Genomic DNA, 19,814 nt, shown 5'->3' with positions numbered 1-19,814 from the left:
ATATGTGGATGTGCAACATATATTAGAATAACAAGGATTGGCAGGATTGCACGCATTAAGACTTCTGCAGAATATTATATAATTTGCTAGCATTGATGATAGAGTTCCTGGAAGACATTATGTATAGTATACATTTGAGGAACATAAAATGCATTTAGATTTGTAAATTGGCTAGTCCGTCAGACAACCCAATGGGTTCTATGATGTCAGCAGAGCTGACTCTTCCTAACTTTAGGAGTTCAATTTCTTAATAATAATAGCTGCTGTACTATGGTTTATATGTAGGGCTACTACAGCAGAAATTTAAGAAATACAATATACTTCTCTTGCCTGTACTAGTAAAAAATAGTGTTCTCTTCAGATGGTTACTGAAACTTCAAACAAGATGTAAAACTTTTTCAATGTGTCCAACATGATAATTATTTGTTCAGTAGCGATTAAGTTACCTTTAGTGAAAAGGCCTTAGAAACCCACCCTAATCACTTAAGAGTCGCTGTGAAGACACACAGGATATGGATAAACACTTATTGGCTATTGTGGGTAGATCTGGTCTGGAAACTCCAAGGATTGCGACCTTGAAGTAAATGAAAATAAGAAAGAAATGATTGGCAAGTAAAATTATATTCAAAATATCATTATCCATTTAAACAGAATATTTTCACTTACTATTGCGGGCAACTTTGCATTTTTTGAATTTGTACCTCTCAGTTTAGGAAAGAAAGCAGAAAGAAACTCAAAGTGAGTAGCGATTTGCAGTTACTTACTTGCAAACCTATACAACTAATTTGGTTGGAATGAAACACCAGACCCTAGGCTGACCATAAGGATTCTATGTTGGCCATGAGTGAAGTCCCTACATTGTGTATGCATGGAACCAATGCATGGTGTGTGTAGTGCTGTATTTATTGTTAAATATTGTTGCTAAGAGTAGAGCCTCTGTAGCCTAAGGTTATAATTAGGTATATGGAAAAATAGGATACACTCAGTCCACACTGCAAGGTGGTGTAATGAAAGAAACTGTATCAAATAGTGTCCAATTATTTCAGAATATGTCAATCTGTGGCAAAAATAGTGCACATTGTTTGAATCATCAGGTTAAACAAAGTTGACAATTATTTAATTAAGTGAATATTATTGTTTGCCAACCATCAGTGCCCATACACAAGTTATTTTCTTTGAGTTATTGTTGCAATTCAGCTTCACGATTAGAGGGTTGAGACAAAGACACTAGTGATCTTGGTCTACTTTGGCAAAGATTGAGTCTGTTTCTCTAATTACTGTCGGTGGAGACACATGCTCAATTCTTACAGAAGTGCATACAAATCATTATCGTCTTCATTTCACTCCTCTTATCTTGGAAGCTGAATTCCTATAATAATTCAGAGATGCACGTACAGTCCCAGCCAGTCAAAAAGGTTTCTGCTGAGAAAAACCTATTAGCACATTTCATTGTATGAGCAGGGTGAGCTTGGCATGGCAGAGGTAGGTGTGATAAAAGAATTGAAACAGGTGGAAGATGGAGTCTGAAAGGTACTGTGGTAGAAGCATGGTCAGCGTGTTAACATGGCGGAGTGTCGCAATGTTGGATGTTAATGCCTAGACAGAATAGAATGCAGGCCCTGATATGGATCTGTGGCTCTGTTTAGTTCAGTCCCCAAAACAAATCCCCTTTTCCATTCCCCAGGAGAGAAGTCGGGGTCAGAGGCACCCGCAGTGCACAGATAAAAGCTAATTGTATCCAGCTGCAGGGCCTGAACGTGGAGGGGACAGAATGTTAGCTGTGGGGGGAACCTGGAAGGGATGTACCCTTTGAAGGACAAATCAATGAAAATAGGGCATAGGGTTCTTTGATGCCAACAGGCCAGGTGAAGATTTAGAGCACTACTGCCCTCACCTAAGGAGTGGTAATCCCATTGGAATTACACGTAGGCACATAACTAAAGCAAGTAAATCCATGAAATTCAGACTCAAGAGTGGTGCCTCGGTCACTTCATTACTGGGCACCTGGGGTTTGAAGGAGATATGGGGGAGCTGGGACTGGAACGTTCCACGATTTAGGCTAGGAGGAGCATAGGTGATGCCTATAAATTCAGTACAAGTTTGGGGTGTTGCTTGTGTGCATTGTGGCATCTGGTATAATGAGAAGGCCTATTGTCTTATCAAAGCACAGTTGGCCTTACCAGTTTACTTTGAATATGTCTGGATTAGAAAAGTTCACATCATGTGGCGGTCATAATTTATTAATGCGTCAATATGTCCAATGACCAATCCTGTACCTGGATTTAATTGTGATGATGTAGTGGGCCACGTGTCTAAGGGAATGGGTTTAGATAAGATGTGGCCAAGCAGTCCAGGGACTATAGGGGGTATTAACATGTTCTATAGGTGGTAGATAATGAGGGTGGTGGTATAACATTGTACCCTATATATTCAGATTTTGTTGTTTTCCACTATAAAACCTGTAACTTCTTGGGAAGTGACGAGCTCTGTGTGAGCTCGATTCTACGGGACCATATAAGACCTTTTTGGATATGATAAACCTTGTTTTCCCTTGAAAAGAGGTGCAGTGAATATTTGATCTCTTGGATAGTTTTTATCATTGTGGTGACCCTAACGTGTTCCCAGACTCTCTGTGAAGTCAGCGGTGTCTCAGCCGCGCATTTTGGGGTGCGGCGCCCATCTGCAGTGACCAGTTCCCCATGCATGATCTCAAGAGGGTCACAGGCGCCTTGTTGCCAGAAGACCTGCCTGCTCCTTGGAGTGGGGATGATCATTTGGAAACATGGACATTCCGCAAACCTACAGAAGTAAACTCAGTCTTGCATGCGCAGAGTTGTCATCAACGCACCACGATAGATAATATCCCATTTGGTGAATATATCCGAGCAAGACGTAATTGTAAAGACAACCAGAAATTCATTAATGAATACAAATTCTTGAGAACTCGTTTCAAAGAAAGAGGCTACCCTAAAAAAATGCCTACAAAAGGCATTTGAAAAAACAAAGAACTTAAAACAAGAGGATACACTGAACTCCAAAAAACCTAGTGAGGCAAAACAGAAGAAACTCGTGTTTATCACTCAATTCAACCAAGATCACGAACTGATCAGGAAAACCCTTAAGAAACATTGGTATTTGCTGCAGTTAGATGAGCATTTGTGTAAATATATTGAGGACAGCCCTACAATAACTTACAAAAAGACAAATACTCTTAAATCAATTATCTGTTCATCCCTGTTACCTGAGCTACAAAAGGATAAAGAAACTACTTGGCTCACTAGACATGAGCCAGGGTTCAGGAAATGTGGTTTCTGCACGATGTGTAAATTTGCGGGAGATAAAGTCAAGAGTCTAGAGGGCCCTAATGGAAAAGTGTTCACAATCAGACATGCAATTAATTGTGTATCTAAATTTGTTGTCTATGCAATCAGAAGCACCTGTTCAAAACTTTATATCGATAGTACAAAAAGAGAACTCAGAATTGGAATCCGTGAACATTTGGCAAAAATTGGAAGTCAAGATCCCAACCTACCCCTTGCAGTTCATTGGCAACAGAATCACCAGTTGGATGACAAGGCAAACATACGATTTATTGGGTTGCAATATGTTACAATATCCAAAAGGGGTGGAGATAGAGTACTAGCACTATGTCAATCGGAAGCCAAAATAATTTGCTTTTTTAACACAACTGTGCTGGGCTTGAATTTAGACACAGAAATGTCTTCATTTTTATAAAAAACAAAGATGCATGTAATCCAATTAATGTGGGTACATTAACGTTATATGTATGACACACATGTTCATCACTCATTGATAATTTATGTCACAATCTCGTTTCTGCATGTTTTCATTGCATGGGTATTTTTACCAGTACGTTTTGTGCTGACTAATATGCTTTTTCCCCTACAACATTCCCTATTTGTTTTGGATTAGACTTACATGTATATGGTCTACAACAGCAGGTAATGCCCGCCATAGTAAATAGTAACGTGTTTGTTTTCTCGATAAACACTAACATACACTTTCACTATTTTTCATTCTTACATTTTTTGTCTTGGTTATGACTACGTGTTTTCAGCAATTTAGTAGTTGGGCATTGAACGCTTAGAACAGTTGAGAAAATCAGCTTGGTCCGTTGTTATTATATTAGTTTGTCTATGCCTTTAAGGCAACACCCATCACAGACTAAGTTGACAAACTGAAGTGATACTATGCAAATGTAAACATATCATAGTACTTTCACACGCTTTAACCAGTTAGATTCACCAATTTGGATTCTCTCCATACCTCGAACACTTAATATTCGACGTGGTTCCCTTTCACAAGGGGATCGGGATCCTAGAATGATCAGTAATACTTTTTCGTGCATTAATTAATCTGCCGCTAGTAGCTTGGCAACGGGGCTGGCGGCGGACTTAGCATCGCGTCACCATGGGAACCTTTAAAAGAGTCCCAAAATGGCGCTTGCTCTCACTACAGAAGCCAACGCGAGCGATTACATTACTTTCTTGGTAAGTGGTGCTACTTTCTTCCCTCATACGAGACGCGATCTCAAGTAGAAAAGCACATGTTATGGGCGCATAGTTGTGTATCACACCAGCACGGTGTGGCACTTACAAATATATCAATGTTAGGACACCAGTTAAATACGTGTTTACGCAGACCTGATGGTATACTTAATTACGCAGAGTACCTAACTTTTTAAGACACACGAGACTTCAATGAAACGAAGTCTGCAATTGAGCATTTCATCAAATAGCGATATTGGAACCCTAAATATCTCTCTGGATATCTGTTTCTCATTAATAGATTACACCTCAATGGGATTTGGCCCAATATACTATTGACTGATTGAGGAGTCATTAAGCCCCGGTGTGGGTAAGTTATGACATGATGTAGCAGTGGCCTCCAATTAATTATTACAATCAGGCATGAGGTAAATCGTGACTAACGCATTATCTGTTTTCTTGTTTCCTGTGTGTATGTACGTCCTTCTCTTTCCCCCTTTCTCTCTCTTAACCCCTTCCCCTCTCTTGTCTTACCAAGCAATGATTTCATTATATTTTTGATTGAAACCAAAACAATGCTTATGGTCATTTATTATGTTCTAAATCGGGTTACACCAGCCCTGATTTGAAAAAGGCTGGTGAGGGCCGAAACACGTGGGCTAATTTATGATTACAATGTGATGACTAGAAGTAAATAGGGATTAATAACTAACTAATTTAATAAATATTTTTTCTATATCTTACAAGGCGCTTTGTCCTGGATCTTTTTGGATGCTTTTGCATTTCTTATCTGCATTTATGACGGGTTTCTTTCGGCTTACCGTCAATCCAGTGACCTGCGACGATACACGACAATTATGTGGAAATGAGGGGTTATTCCTGTCCCCTCATTTTTTCAATGTCTAATATGATTTAATTCACATTTTCTTCAACCCGATGGAGTAAGAGTCGCCCGACAGACGAGCTGTAACACCAAGCCTTACCTTTTGTCTTATAAGTGTCACACATAAGGCCTTCAGGTCGGATCAAGCCTCTGAAGTCCTCATACAGAGGAATGTGCTCTGACAGAGGAGACCTGAGACAAGGCTCCTCCCCTGCCGATAGACATGAGATAACAACACTGTCTCCAGCAGCTGATCCTCTGCCCACTGTCTGGGGTTCAAAGCATGACTGGACAAGGTAAAGAATGCAATGATGCCTGAAAATGCAAACAATGAACTAAAAACACAGAAATAAACAGTCAATTTGCCAATATACCGTTTTTGGGAATGGGATTTCTTACTATGCTGCCACTCCAAAATACTTTGATACCATATATAAACAAATAATGCAATTATTCTGTGCTTAAGAAGATAGACAGGAATTATGCGACCCGGTTTAGAAAAATGTGCTTTAGGGGGTCCTGTTTCAGGAAAAACTCAAATCGTAAGTATGCGCCACGAAATTAAATAAAAGCTGCAGTCTCAGATACTGGTCTTTCAAACTCTTAGGTAGTCAAAACTCGTGTAACTTACTAGCTGACATTGTTTTTCAGTTGCCTTGTGGTAACTGTATCAATGCTGCTTATATTTGTGCCATTAAAAAGCCCAGAGAATTTGGCATTTAGGCCCAATTTATGTAAGAGGCTAATAGCCAAAAGCCACACTGGATGAGCAACTTGCATCTTTGCTGGGTCAGACGCGAACATGGATTGGAGCGAGAAGAGGGGCATATATAGAAACTGAGTATCAGTGGACATTAAGGCTTGAAACGTCGGACTTAACTTATGCTACTCTGTTTGGGTGACTGAGAGTTGGTGCGGGGAAGGCTTATATGAAATAGTTTGCCAACTTGTGAGAAAAGAATGACTTGAAATCATGGTTTGTTGACAGATGACTGTAGGTCCAAGGACATACACTAAACGTGAACATCTTGCTTGGCCCTGCTCAAACAGACATGTACAATTAAACAAGGAATCGGTTTTAAAGGCCCATGAAAGGGGGCAACGTGTGGCTGCATTTCCACTCTCTAAATGAGCGAAACACCTGGACATTAGCTAGCCCACCCTGGACCACTTGCCTTGAGGTAACCAAGGCCAGCTTTCAAGTAGAGTGGAACATAATTAGACATAGTTCTGCTTCAGAAACCAACCACCCATCCAAACTCTAACATCAAAACTTGCTAAAGGCAAACATTTTCAGTAACCAAAAGATTTTCGCAAGCCGGATAGATAGGATAGATGATAAAAAATGATAATTTTATTGTTTTTATATAATTGACATACTGTTAGGAATTATGTGATTTTAAATCGAACTTAGTCAATGAATGTCCATATTTGTAATTGATCAGCTACACCTATGTCATAGATTTAAAATGAATGGTAGCCTTGCAAAGCATAATGTAAAACATATTTGAGGTAAAATGATGGGCAAATAACAAACTCCTCCGGTACATGCAATGTGCAGCCATGAAACATGCTAATCACGATTACCCGCACAATAATGATCTTTTCAGAGCCCTTTGTGTAATGTTCTTGCATCGTGCTTTCTCGTTGCCTTTTAGTACACGAACGTCGGAAATATCTTGCTTCTTTTGGGAAAAATAATTGAATGTACTTGTACTTGGCACGCTATGTTTAATAGGAGTTGAAGTTGCGCAGGTGCGCCGCGAATTCCATGCTCGTGCACTGACATCATTGCTGCAAGTATGCAGTGTCTACAGAAAGGGTCCCTTTTTTTAGAGATTGTGTTCTTGGATCACGGTTGAAGGGTCAATGTGCAGAGCGGTGTAAAGGCAATCTGTCATACTGTGGCCTTCCATTGGATCATTGACACAGATGTGCTATAATGCAGTGTGCGGTGCCATAGGCTGAATCCTCTGTTCCTTCTCATTTCTAATTATACTTCCGCTTAGTAAAACACACAAGTAGATTTTTTTTAAAGACCATAGTAAAACCAATGTTAGAATTAGAATTAAAAATCCCCAAACATTGAAAAGTAAAGAGCATGATTTGGTGCAATGGTGATGGTGTCTCATATTATCAGTGGCGTGTTCAGTCGTAGGCTGAGCCTCAGTCGCTGAGCCTTCCGCATGCAACACTGCAGCGAGTGTCCCAGCATCCAGCCCTGTCAATGAACATGATGCCTGTTCACAAGGAAGGACATTAAGCGCCCAATGGTAAAGTCCCACATGTGCACCATGTGTACATGACGTATTGCATGTGCAGGAAGAACGCCGCAATGTGGTGATTCCCTAAGTACTAAACTGCACTGTTCATGCATGATTGCTTCCTCAAGCATCGAGGTGTGGTTATGATGTACGCTATTATGTCCTATACATTCTGACATTAATGAACTTTAATTATTCAGGTATAAAGTACAACCCACACAATATTACCAATATATATATATATATATATATATATACACACACACACACATACACACATGTGCACCATGTGTACATGACGTATTGCGTGTGCAGGAAGAACGCCGCAATGTGGTGATTCCCTAAGTACTAAACTGCACTGTTCATGCATGATTGCTTCCTCAAGCATCGAGGTGTGGTTATGATGTACGCTATTATGTCCTATACATTCTGACATTAATGAACTTTATTTATTCAGGATTCAGGTATAAAATACAACCCACGCAATATTACCAATATATATATATACATACACACACACACACACACACACCGACACACGCGCGCGCGCGCGCACGGGCCACATCAAATCTTCAGCATCAGAGAGAGCACCACACTGGGCCCTTCCATAAATCCTACCATGGAAGACATTTTTTGATAATTCCTGGTTTCAGCTAAATAATGATTATATTACAGCATATGGGGCTCCATCCAAGGTGTCCCGGGCACATCTTAAAGCTTCATACACATTATTTTACACATTATTATTATTAGAAAAACTGGGGCTATTGTTTCTCTGTGATCAGTTCGTATTTAAATTGCCACTGAACCTAAAAGTACCAGAGAATAGGTCTACTACATTTACATTTTTTCATCAGGGCCGATATTAGATAGAAATGTCACTATGGGCCTCATTACGAGAATGCAGGTAATGAAAATGGGAAGGCAGAATGATATTACCGGCACCGTTAACGAGTCCGGGCCATTACAACCCGACAACCTGCCAATACTGCCACCACCCGTGCCCCTTCATACCGGCTTGCGCGCGTACACGCGCCCCTTCATGGAGGAAATACCAGGATGCAGGTAATAGGAGGACATCACAAGTTATGTAGGCATGCACTTACCGGCATCCCGATGGCACTAAATAGGGCCTGCACGATGGCGGCTATAGAGGCATCGCGGACCACCCATAAATAGCAACCTACAGTGAAGGCAACTGCCATAGGTGCACAATATCACCACAGGTGGAGTCAATGGATCCTTTCCCAGTATAAAAGGAGAACACCCACACACCACACGCCTTCCCACACCAAAATGATACCACTAGCTGTTGCAATCATGGGGCTGGAGGACATTCCTGTACTGCTACAACTACAGCAACAACAGCAACTACAACAACTACAGCCACAACAACAGGCAGCACAGAGGAGATGCAGGAGGAGAAGGAGGGTGAGACAGGCCCAGCAATTACCACCAGTGCAGCCAGTAGTACCTCGTAGGCAGCCACCAATCCCTTGCATCAGACCCAGTCCATTCAATCTAACCCCTGAGCAGATCCACACCCTGTACCGGTTGGACCGGGACACCATCACCACCATTGTGGACATGATACATGACAACATTGTCAGCCTCATTGAAATATGCACTGCCACCCCCCCGCTACTAAAGGTGGTGTCTGTGCTCCACTTCCTGGCCACATGCACCTACTAGCACACAGTGGGCCAGCTGCATGGTATATCACAACCACTCTTTTCACGCATGCTGACCCAAGTGCTGGATGCCCTCCTTAAGCATGCTAGCACCCACATATCCCTACCACGGACTGCCCAGGAGATTGCCGACACCAAAGTAGGTTTCCATGCACTGGCAGGCATGCCCAATTGTGTCGGTGCCCTCGACTACACCCAATGTGAAACTGGTAGTCCCTCATGCCATAGAGGTGGTGTACCGCAATCGCAAGCAATACCACTCCATCAATGTGCAGATGGTATGTGACTCCAGCAAGATCATCACACATTGTTGTGCCCGATATCATGGATCGACACATGATGCCATGGTGCTGCATAACTCCACGCACCCAGTCACATGGAGCGACATGCTGGACAACGTGCCTGGCTGCTTGGTGAGTTGCCTGACTGGCCCATGGCAGTGCATCGGGGTTGTGATGTGGGGGGATGCATACTCCACCTGGGTGGGAATGGGGGCTGGGGATGCATACTCCACCTGGGTGGGAATGGGGGGGTGTATATTCTACCTGGGTGGGAATGGGGGGGATGCATACTCCACCTGGGTGGGAATGAGGGGGATGCATACTCCACCTGGGTGGGAATGGGCAGTGAGTGGACAATGCACACAGAGCTAAACACGTCTGACCTGAACCTCCCAACCCGAACATGACACATCAATGCCACACATTAGACCAATGCTGTACATCAATGACAACATGCAAGATGACAAACAGGCCACCATGGGTATGTCAAGCGATGCATGACTAAACATGCTTACAACTGTGCCAATGTCGCTAGTGTGATTAGGCACAGAGTAGCATACAGTGCAATAATGGGAGGCAAGACATAGTTCCGCATCCACAGTACATCCGCATCAGCATGCAAGTTAACACCCTGCATCATCTGTACAACGACATCCAGACTAGCAGACAAAATTGCAGTACACAATGCATCCAAATAATCTTTGTGCATACGTACAGGGACATGTGCATGTCAACAGCAAATAGCTGTGGCCATGGCTGTGAATCCTGAAGGTGGCAGCTCAGAATGACTCACACAGACCTTTTTGTACTCCCATACAGGTGATGGAGGATATCCCCTGAAGCCATGGCTAAATACCCCTGTGTGGAACCCGCGGAACAGGCTTGAAGAGGAGTACAATCGGGTTCATACCCATACCCGTGACATGACTGAGCAGACCTTTGGCCTGTTGAAGGCGCGGTTCCCGCTGCCTAAGCAGGTCTGGTGGAGCACTCATTTTTAGGCCTGAGAAGGTGGCAAAGATCACCATGGCCTGTGTCATGCTGCACAACATGTGCATCCGGAGAAATGTACCTCTGCCACCTGACATTGACATGCATGCACCGGGTGAGGATGGAGGAGAAGCAGCACCCCTGCCAGTACGTGATGCACAAGATGGTTGTGCTGTACGCCAATCACTGATTGATGAATACTTCTGAACCACATGGACGTTGATGGATATGTGTCAGTGCTACACTGAGCACTGGGTCCATGTGGACATGCACACAGGGTATGTGGGGAGTTGGGCACTGTGCACTGTCATGAATAAAATGAATACACACAAAATGAACAATGTCCAGGCATTAAATGATTTTTTACACAACGGGTGTATTAATGAAAATTACAGAAAAGTGCCTCACCCCTCCACCACTCACATGCCCTCCCCTTACCCCCTCCCCCAACACACCAAAACTCCCCATTCCCCCCCAATAAACTCCCCCTTATTCCCCTATACACCACCAACACCACCGACCTCCTCCCATTGTTGTCCCACACTATTTGCGTGACTTCTTTGTGTCCGGGGGCAGCATTTCGGATTGCCTCACACTCCGCATTGTCAGTCACACAGGGCTGGAGGGTGCAGAGGATGTGGGTGTGGAGGATGGGGTGGATGCTGTAGGGATTGGCACAGCTGGCGCAGGTTGTTGTTGCTGCATATGTTGCAGTATGCCAGTCAGGACTGTGTGACTGCCCCCAAACTGTCACGGATCATTGCAGCACAGGCATTGATTGTGCAGTAATCCCTGCAGTGGCCTGACAGATCTCCCGCCTTGTCTCCTCCCCATCAGCCACCTATTGGCGCACTATGCCAATCATGCGCTCCTGCCTTGCCTCCACCCTGGACAGCCGTGCCTCCAAGTCAGTGGGAGCAGCAGAGGTTGAGGGTGCTGCGGCAGGACGTGGCATTGCAGGGCTGGCCTCTGGGGTGGTACTGAGTTCGGGGCTGTGCAGCAGAACTGCAGACTCCAGCATGGGGCTGGTGAGTGAGGCCTGAGTTGCGTGTTGGGAGTTCGACGGGTGGCTTGGGGTGTGTGGACGCCTTCTTGGTCCACGTACTCCTCCGCTCCGATGTCAACATCACTCAGTGGGGCTGTGGCTGCTGCCTCACCCACTGAACTGGTTGCAGCAGAATGGGTGCCACTGGCCTCCCCTTCCACTGTTGTTGGCATCTCTGTGATTGCAGTCTGATCCGCAGCTGTGGGACCCTCATGTGCCGGCATGGCCTGTGCACTCGCCCTGGCTTGTACTGTGGGCCGCGATGCTGCCCCGAAGGATGTTTTGCCAGTGCCAGGTGGTTTGGCCTGGGACGTGGATGGCCTTGTGGCTGGGTCTTCACTGCCATCTTCTCCATCGATGCCTGGGGGGAAGAAGAGATGCAGGCCATCAGTGATGGTGTTACATGCAAACTGCATGAGTTGGTGCTGTGGAGCTTTTCATTTCTCATGCATTTGTATTTTACAGGTGTGTTACACAGGGTAGTTTGAAGGGGGGGCATTTTGGCATTAGCCGTGATGTCTCGATTCGGCAATGCTGCATGCCAGATGGCATGCCGTTCTATTGGGGTTTGTGTGATGTATGACATGGGAATGGTCCCTGTGTGTTGGCTGCATGTTGGTAATGGGATTTAGACTCAGCATGCATTTCAATGTGGCAGGGTTTGGGCCTCCATCTGGACATGGCTATGTTAATGTGTGTGTGATGGGACATGGATTGCCTTGCCTAGGCTCTATTCCACATCACTTGTTCTACGTCATGGTTTGCCCTACTGGGGTTTGCCGGGTCACTCACCTCCATCTCCAGATGTTGCAGCACCCGTCTCCATCTCCCCAAAGCCCTCGATCGACTCCATCTGGATGGTAGCGCTGCATGTCTCCTCCCAGCGCATGAGTTTGACCAGGGAGTGGGCACCTCCGCCTGTGGCCATGGCCTCCCAACGATTGCTGGCCAGGATGTTGCGGACCCTGGGGCAGAGGACATCGCACCTTTTCTTGCAGTCTTTGACTGTCCGTGGGGTGGTGCAGACTGCAGACACCTTGCGGGCTACCTCCTCCCATATATCCTTCTTCCTCTGCTGCGCCTCCCTTTTGAGGTTGTGGGTGTTGATCTCATCAGCATGGGCAGCAAGGGTGTCTGCCAACATGTTTAATTCCTCATCTGAGAAACACTTCTTGCGCAGGCGGGTGTTGGTTTTTCGGGTTGCCTTAGACATGCTCTTTTCAATGGCCCTGGTCTCTCCTATGCAACACTGGTGGTTTGGGAGGATTGCAATGGATTGTGTTTTTAAAGATGGCCACAGGTGCATTTCCCATTCCGACGCAATTATGTTACTTACGGGTCCAGTATTACGAGCACAGTATTTACATGGTGTTATTACTGGGTCGGTATTAAGGGGTGCCTCCTGGGTGGACGCGGTATCGGCGGCTCCTGTGATGCCGCTATTGGGGGGTTGGAGGGCCTTTAGCGGCATGGCGGTATGGCCATTAATGGCATGGGGGTTTGCGCATGCTCGCGCACTCGTAATCAGCCACTATTAGCGGCGTCAAATTAGCACAGACCCGCTGACCCCATTTTTAGCGCACTTCTCGTAATGAGGCCCATTTGTCTTCTTTCACAAAATCCTCACATTATCATGTGGTGCACCTTCAACCATTGTGATATTGGTGTTTCCAGTCTTTAGTTTTGTCGATCATAGTTCTCGGAAAAACATCTTCATCATCATGGGAGACCAACTATCAGATTTTGATTTGAGCATCTGCATGCAGTTATTATAAATAGGGGAGGAAGGATAGCTCAGGGGCAACGTGTTTTTCATTGAAGCCAGACAATGCAGCGCAACACACGTTCAAATCCCGATCCGCACTTAGAAGCCACTTGTTGGTATTAAGCTCGTTATAAGAGAATAATTATAATAAATATATTATATAGCACGTTATAAAACAACAATTATAACAATTATAACAATTATAATTATAGACGCAGTGAAAAAGTACCAGCATACTTCTCAATGCTTATGGCAAGCATGTCTTGTTGCTGCATTACATGGCTTTCCATTCTGCTCAATCCTCAGGGTAAGTCTCTGATAAAGCTGCAGCACATGGACTTTGCATATACAGCTCAGTCCTCAGGGCAAGTCTGTTACAGGGCTGCAGTCCTGGGGCTTTCCATGCTGCTGAAGTCTCAGGGCATGTTTGTCATGGATATTAAGGGGCTGATTCATGGAATTGTTTGCGTGTAAAATCGGGGAAATTGCGGGCCACTCCCCGTTTGTCAATTCATGGAATCGACTGCCCAGGACTTTTCATGGATTTGCGTGAGTTTGCGCATGCTCAGCACGTCTCTGTGAGCCGTGAAGCGCCTTGCGTGATACACCATGCAGAGCATGGGCGTGGCTCTACAGAGGGTTGGCAAGGGTGCGGAACACAGAAACAGGGGAAGAACATGTGAAAAAGTGGGCGTTCTGAGGGACAGCCCACAGGCAATCCCTCGAATGCCCACAATTGTGTCAAATGACACATATTCATGGTCCCACCCACACAGTCTCTTGGCATAGTAATAGCTACGCAAATCCCTCGATCTCAATGCCACCCGAAGGCAGGCATAAGTACACTTGCGCGTAGGAATCGCATCACAGAGGTGGGTTTGCATGTCGGAAAAAAGGGTGTGTGTACACAACCGGGGTTCGGATCTAATTTAGGGGTGCACAGTGCAGCGGGTGAATGAACGGTTTACGGGGGACCCTACATGGGGTGTCTGAGATGCAGGCCTGCTTGCGGGGGACCCCACACACTGTTTGAAGGGTGCACACATTCGTGCCCGGGCAGGCAAAGGTAGCTGTTCTGGCTGTTTCTGCTTTGCATGGAGTGTGTCGGGGGCGTTCCGGGTGCGACTTGCGAATATGGTTACTTTGCGCAGTGGATTACATGAATCCTCGGGTTGGGCATTTTTCATTCTGCAGGCAGGTTCACGTGGTGTCCTTTTTGGCACGCAGCCATGGGCTTTCTATGCCACTCAGTCCCGTGGGCAAGTCTGTCATAGAGCTGATGTATATGAATTTCCATACCACTCAATCCTCTGGGCAATTCTGTCATAGAGCTGATATGCATGGATTTCAATACCGCTCAATACTCTGGGCAAGCCTGTCATAGAGCTGATGTAAATGGATTTCTATACCACTCAATACTCAGGGCAAGATGGTCATAGAGCTACAGTGCATGAGCTTTCCATACTTTTCATTTCTTAGACAGCCCTGTCATAGAGCTACAGTGCGTGAGCTTTCCATACCACTGAATCCTTAGGGTGAGTCTGCCATAGAGCAGCAGTAGATGGGAATTTCCTATTGCTCCTTTCTAAGGGCAAGTCAGTCACAGAGATGTAGCACATGGTCTTTCCATACCACGCAATCCTCAGGACAAGCCTGTCATAGCGCTGCATTACATGGGCTTTTCATACCGTTCAATCCTCAAAGCAAGTCGGTTACAGAGCTGTAGCACCTGGGCTTTCAATGCCACTCAATCCTCAGGACAAGTCTGCCCTAAAGCTGCAGTATATGAGATCTCCATACTGCTCATTCCTAAGGGCAAGTCAGTCCCAGAGCTGTAGCACATGGGCTTTCCATAGCACTCAATCCTCAGGGCAAGTATGTCATCACACTGCAGTACATGGGCTTTGCATACTGCTCATTCCTAAAGGTGTGTGTGACAAATGTGGACACCGTTTAGAACCCAAAATGTTCCACACAATAATTATTGGAGACATGCGTTTGCTTCACCCTAGATATAAAGCAATGAATGGTCCAACCAACATATTATCAAGATTTCAGCCTCAAAAGGCACTCTATTTGCTAGGCAGAGATAGGCAAAAGAGAAGAATTATGTGTTACTATCACCCAGCGCATCACGCCGATGGCAACGCATTTGATAATGCAGTCTCTCTCGCTCCTTCTTCGAGACGCACGCACCCACACAGACTTGTATATCTCTCGCTCTTATATATAACACCCAGCAGTAGCTCTAACACTTACAGGTGTGATGAGTTATGTCTATTACGCCAAATATAGGCCCGATTCATTAGATTCGGATAACATCAACATAGAGCTCTTTAAAAAGAAAATGTGCACTCGACATGTATTGCCTTTTGTTCACAGCCATGTTTTTCACTGCAGCTGCCCTTAACGTGTTCATCGCGTGTACGTGCAGCTTTCCATGCACGGGAGTAATTTAAATATTGCTGCATTGTCTGATACATAGAGACCTTGTGGCCTATTCTCATGTATAAATGGCACACATATAAGCACAACACATGCACACAGGCATGCGTGTATGAATGATGTTTAAACCTGGGAGACGTGATGTATGGTTCTATAGTGCCATTGGGTAAGTCGGTTATATGATAACCCATGAGCCTGAAAGACTGTGTGATCACATTATAGGATCACAATAACTGGTCATAATTTGTATTTTATATCAATGTTATGTGTTTTACGTTTTCATAGGAGAGCATTCAATATGCAATGTACTGGTGAAGTTGGGGTGGGATTACACAGGAGTGTCATTTTCTGTCACTTGCGTGTTTCATTTCACTGGGACGTCACAATTCCAGTGAATTACAGTAGAGGCTCGCTGGAACCTAAACCATTGTCAAGCATGAAATAAAAACGAATTGTCCTGAAAAATGTATGTAGAGATACACCCACAGAACCAGAGGTCTATAAATATATGTATACAAAACAAGGTTGGTGTGTGGTTGTTCATAGATAGGTAGATAAACAGATAAACATAACCACAAATGATTAAGTATATTTAGCATTAATGGTCATATTGTCTACACACTTACACACGTGAACACACACACACACACCCGAATGAACAATAATAACAGTCAATATTTAGTGACACCCCGCTACAGCAACACCAGAGTAGGAGGCAGCAGCTTCCATGTCTTGGCCCCCAAACACTGGAACTCCCTCCCTATCAACATCAAAAAAGAGACTTCCTTTCCCAGCTTCAAAAAGCAACTGAAAACTGAATACTAGCACATCAGGGAATCATACTAGTGTAGCCCTCATCTGCTTAAATTGTATTGAGCTCTCTTATGTTCTTCTGATTGTACAATTTACTGCTTGCTCCTATTTCTTAATTGCAATGATTCTTAGCTCTCATGTGTTACCAATGTGTTATGTATTTCATGTACTACCAATCACCAAGATGTCTGCAACCACGCCCTGATACCCCAGGGTCTGGGCGTGTAACACATGAATAAATAAATAAACACACGCACAGATCTCCGACTTCAGCAGCTTTAAACAATGGTGATTGTAAGGACTGCCATATTGGGTGCTAATCCTGTGCTATGTTGGAAATGGAAGAAAACAAAAAAAAATGATTCTACAAGCCAAGCGTTTCCTGCCCAGAAGCACCTGCGTACAGGCGTGTTATAAATGACTTATCATATCATAAACACGCTATGTTTAATATTGGTAAAACATTTCCCACATGCAACCTACCTTAGTGACAGCACAAACTTTGTTGATGTTATGCAGTTATTTACTATGCATAATATACACGATCTTGACTCCAAGGACAAAGGCCTAGCATGGATTGGTAGTACATATGCCAAGTATATTCAAGTATACTCTCTCCCTCTCTCCTCTCTCTCTCTCTCTCTCTCTCTCTCTCTCTCTAGCTCTCTCTCTCACACACACACACATACACACACACACACACGTAGTGTGTAGTTTCAAAATTAAAATATTTGAATAATTTGATTGTATTTAAAAATGCTTTTTTATACAGAAACGTCTGTGTGTCTACCCATTCAAGTCTCCACCGGTAACATTGACTAAAAGTAGCTTCTGCTAAAATTAAAGAGTTGATAATAACCACTTTCAACATGTACTAGAAAAGCATTAACGTGAAGTTAAAGGCATCTGGTGTGGTTGCCATAGGAGTAACCTCTGCAGTTGCTCTGGCGAGGAGGAGTGCATTTCTGAGAGGCACGGGGCCAGGGAGTATACATGTACCCGTGATATGTGAACTGGTGAGTTGTGCAATGTGTGCTTAATGGGAACAGGAGATGTTTTGCAGTGTATATTACCACAACGAGCCAGCTTCTGTAGGTGTGCACGCGCGCGCGCACACACGTATGGAATGAACATGAATAGATATGAACATAATCAGTCGCCTAACTTTTAACAGACTTGCCCATCCGAAAACGACAAAAGAAGGCTTACGTCAACATAATTGCTGGCAGACACGTCATAGGGCACAACAAACTTCGCAGCAAACTCGGCCAGAAGACAGGCTGTCCCATTTTCACGAACAACAAAGATATCCTTCTCAGGGTTCCTCGAGAGACCGGAGAGATTTTCAACTTCCTGTTCTGCCAATATTTGGGCAATATCTGTTCAACAAGAAAAACGACCTCGGTTACGTACACGGGCAAGGATTCACGTTGTTGCTGACGGATCTCCAGATTTTGCAACTTGCATACTTTATATTCATCTTCCTTCAAGGTGTTAAAGATTATGAATTATAAAGCATGCACCAGAAATCAAAGACATAACACGCAACCTCAGCAAGCCATGCACACCTTTGCCCTTTGTGAAATAACAGGAGACATTTACTCACTGAAAAGGAGGCAGAACACAACGAGTCCTTGGACACCGGGCAAAGCTCGGCTTCTGAAATTCACGTTTCCTCCCATAATTTGCTGTTGGACAGTTCAAATGTGTCAAATTCTTCCAAAATACTGGGGCGGCAGCTGGCAAATAATTCCCAAGGAGCTGGAAACAGACCCAGATGCAAAGTAGTAATGTGGGAAGACCATCGACTACTGCAGCGCGGGGTGGGGGTGGGGGGATGGCACCGCGGAGGCAGTTCAAATCCGTGTTCCCCCGCCTGCTGCAAGAAAGGCAGGGGAGCTGGGGAACGCCTGCGACAGAGAGCGCTCCCGCGCTGGAAGCATGGGGACGGATTCTGAGCTGTCCAGGGTGCTGAACCTGCCCTGTCTGAGCGCTATCCGAGGTGCTGAAAGAGAGAGCCAGCGAAGGGGGACCGGGTGATGCTGAAACCACCTGGAAGGCGGGCATAGAGATATACCAATTCCAAAAGCAGATCCCTGTTGTAGAGGAGTCCTATGCGTTATCCCGGCCAGCAAGCAGTAAGAGAGAAACTGGTGCCCCTCTTAAGGCACTGCTGAGCCTTCTGCCAAGACCTGTCCGATGTACTCCTTCTATTGTACGGGACGAGGCAGGCGCCAAAGAACCAATAACAATGGACGCTCTCTAATGTATTCCATGCTCAGAATGTGCCTTCCGGCAGGTGTATAAGTAGCTTAGTATTGTTAAAACCCAAAAGAGTTTGCAGCGAGGCTCCAGCCTAACACACAGCACTGAAATCCCGACAGCAGCGAATTAATTACCCGCCACGCGTCGGGTCTTTGGAAACGTGCTGCGACTGGATGGCTCTAGGCTTGGCATCTCCTATCCACAGGGATCTTGGAAATGTCTGCAGATGTTTGCAGGGGTGGCGCCGTGCTCCTGTAGGGATGATGCCTTCAGTGAGCTGATCCGTGAAAAGTTGTAGTTACGCCCCCCACACCCACGCCATCCCCCGTGCAGGCTGTGTCAGGCATGGAGCGACAGCAAGCAGAGACGCTTCTGCCTCCGTAGCTCATCTCATGAAAATGCAGCCGTGCTCAGAACAAGGGCATACTTGTACTATTTAGCACATGCTCATATTACATTAACGCATTATGGGCACATAAAAAAACATTTTTTTTTAAACAAAATACACTTAGCGGTTTCATACACTACCAAAAGTGAATATGGACCAATGTTGATGTCACAGAGGAGGGTTAAAGCTAAATAACTCATGTGTGAAGCATTGCACACTTGTAATACATGACTAGCGATTTGGTGTTTATCAAACATTACATATTACATTACCTATATGTGGTTCACATCAATCAATGGACACGTGGCACCATTCAAGGGAATCGTTATTAAAGTGAATTATAGATCAGGATTAACTTGTATGGCACCATTTCTTTAGAATTACTGGTATGACACACAATCACAGAGGGGTCGGTTGCGGCCAGCCCACAATCAGCCTTCCAGGAAGTGCCATACAGCAAGGACCGAGAGACTTAT

At 44.8% G+C, this 19,814-nt stretch overlaps 1 protein-coding gene across 1 annotated transcript in view; it reads right to left on the bottom strand.

Moving 5' to 3' along the window:
* Window positions 1–19,170, bottom strand: part of LAMP5 (lysosomal associated membrane protein family member 5) — a 242,396-nt gene extending 223,226 nt beyond the window's left edge. The window contains exons 1-2 of the mRNA XM_069608300.1: window positions 18,292–19,170; window positions 17,895–18,064 (exon numbers count right to left, since the gene is read on the bottom strand). Coding sequence (XP_069464401.1) covers window positions 17,895–18,064; window positions 18,292–18,367 — 246 coding nt within the window. The 5' untranslated portion in view covers window positions 18,368–19,170. The remainder of the gene's footprint in view (window positions 1–17,894; window positions 18,065–18,291) is intronic.
* Window positions 19,171–19,814: the final 644 nt, after the last annotated feature.

The sequence above is a fragment of the Ambystoma mexicanum genome, chromosome 4q (assembly GCF_040938575.1).
Source record: "Ambystoma mexicanum isolate Mex_15411 chromosome 4q, UKY_AmexF1_1, whole genome shotgun sequence".
Classification (NCBI taxonomy): Eukaryota; Metazoa; Chordata; class Amphibia; order Caudata; family Ambystomatidae; genus Ambystoma; species Ambystoma mexicanum.
The sequence above is the reverse complement of the archived record's forward strand: the minus strand, read 5'-3'. Positions and strand labels throughout refer to the sequence as shown.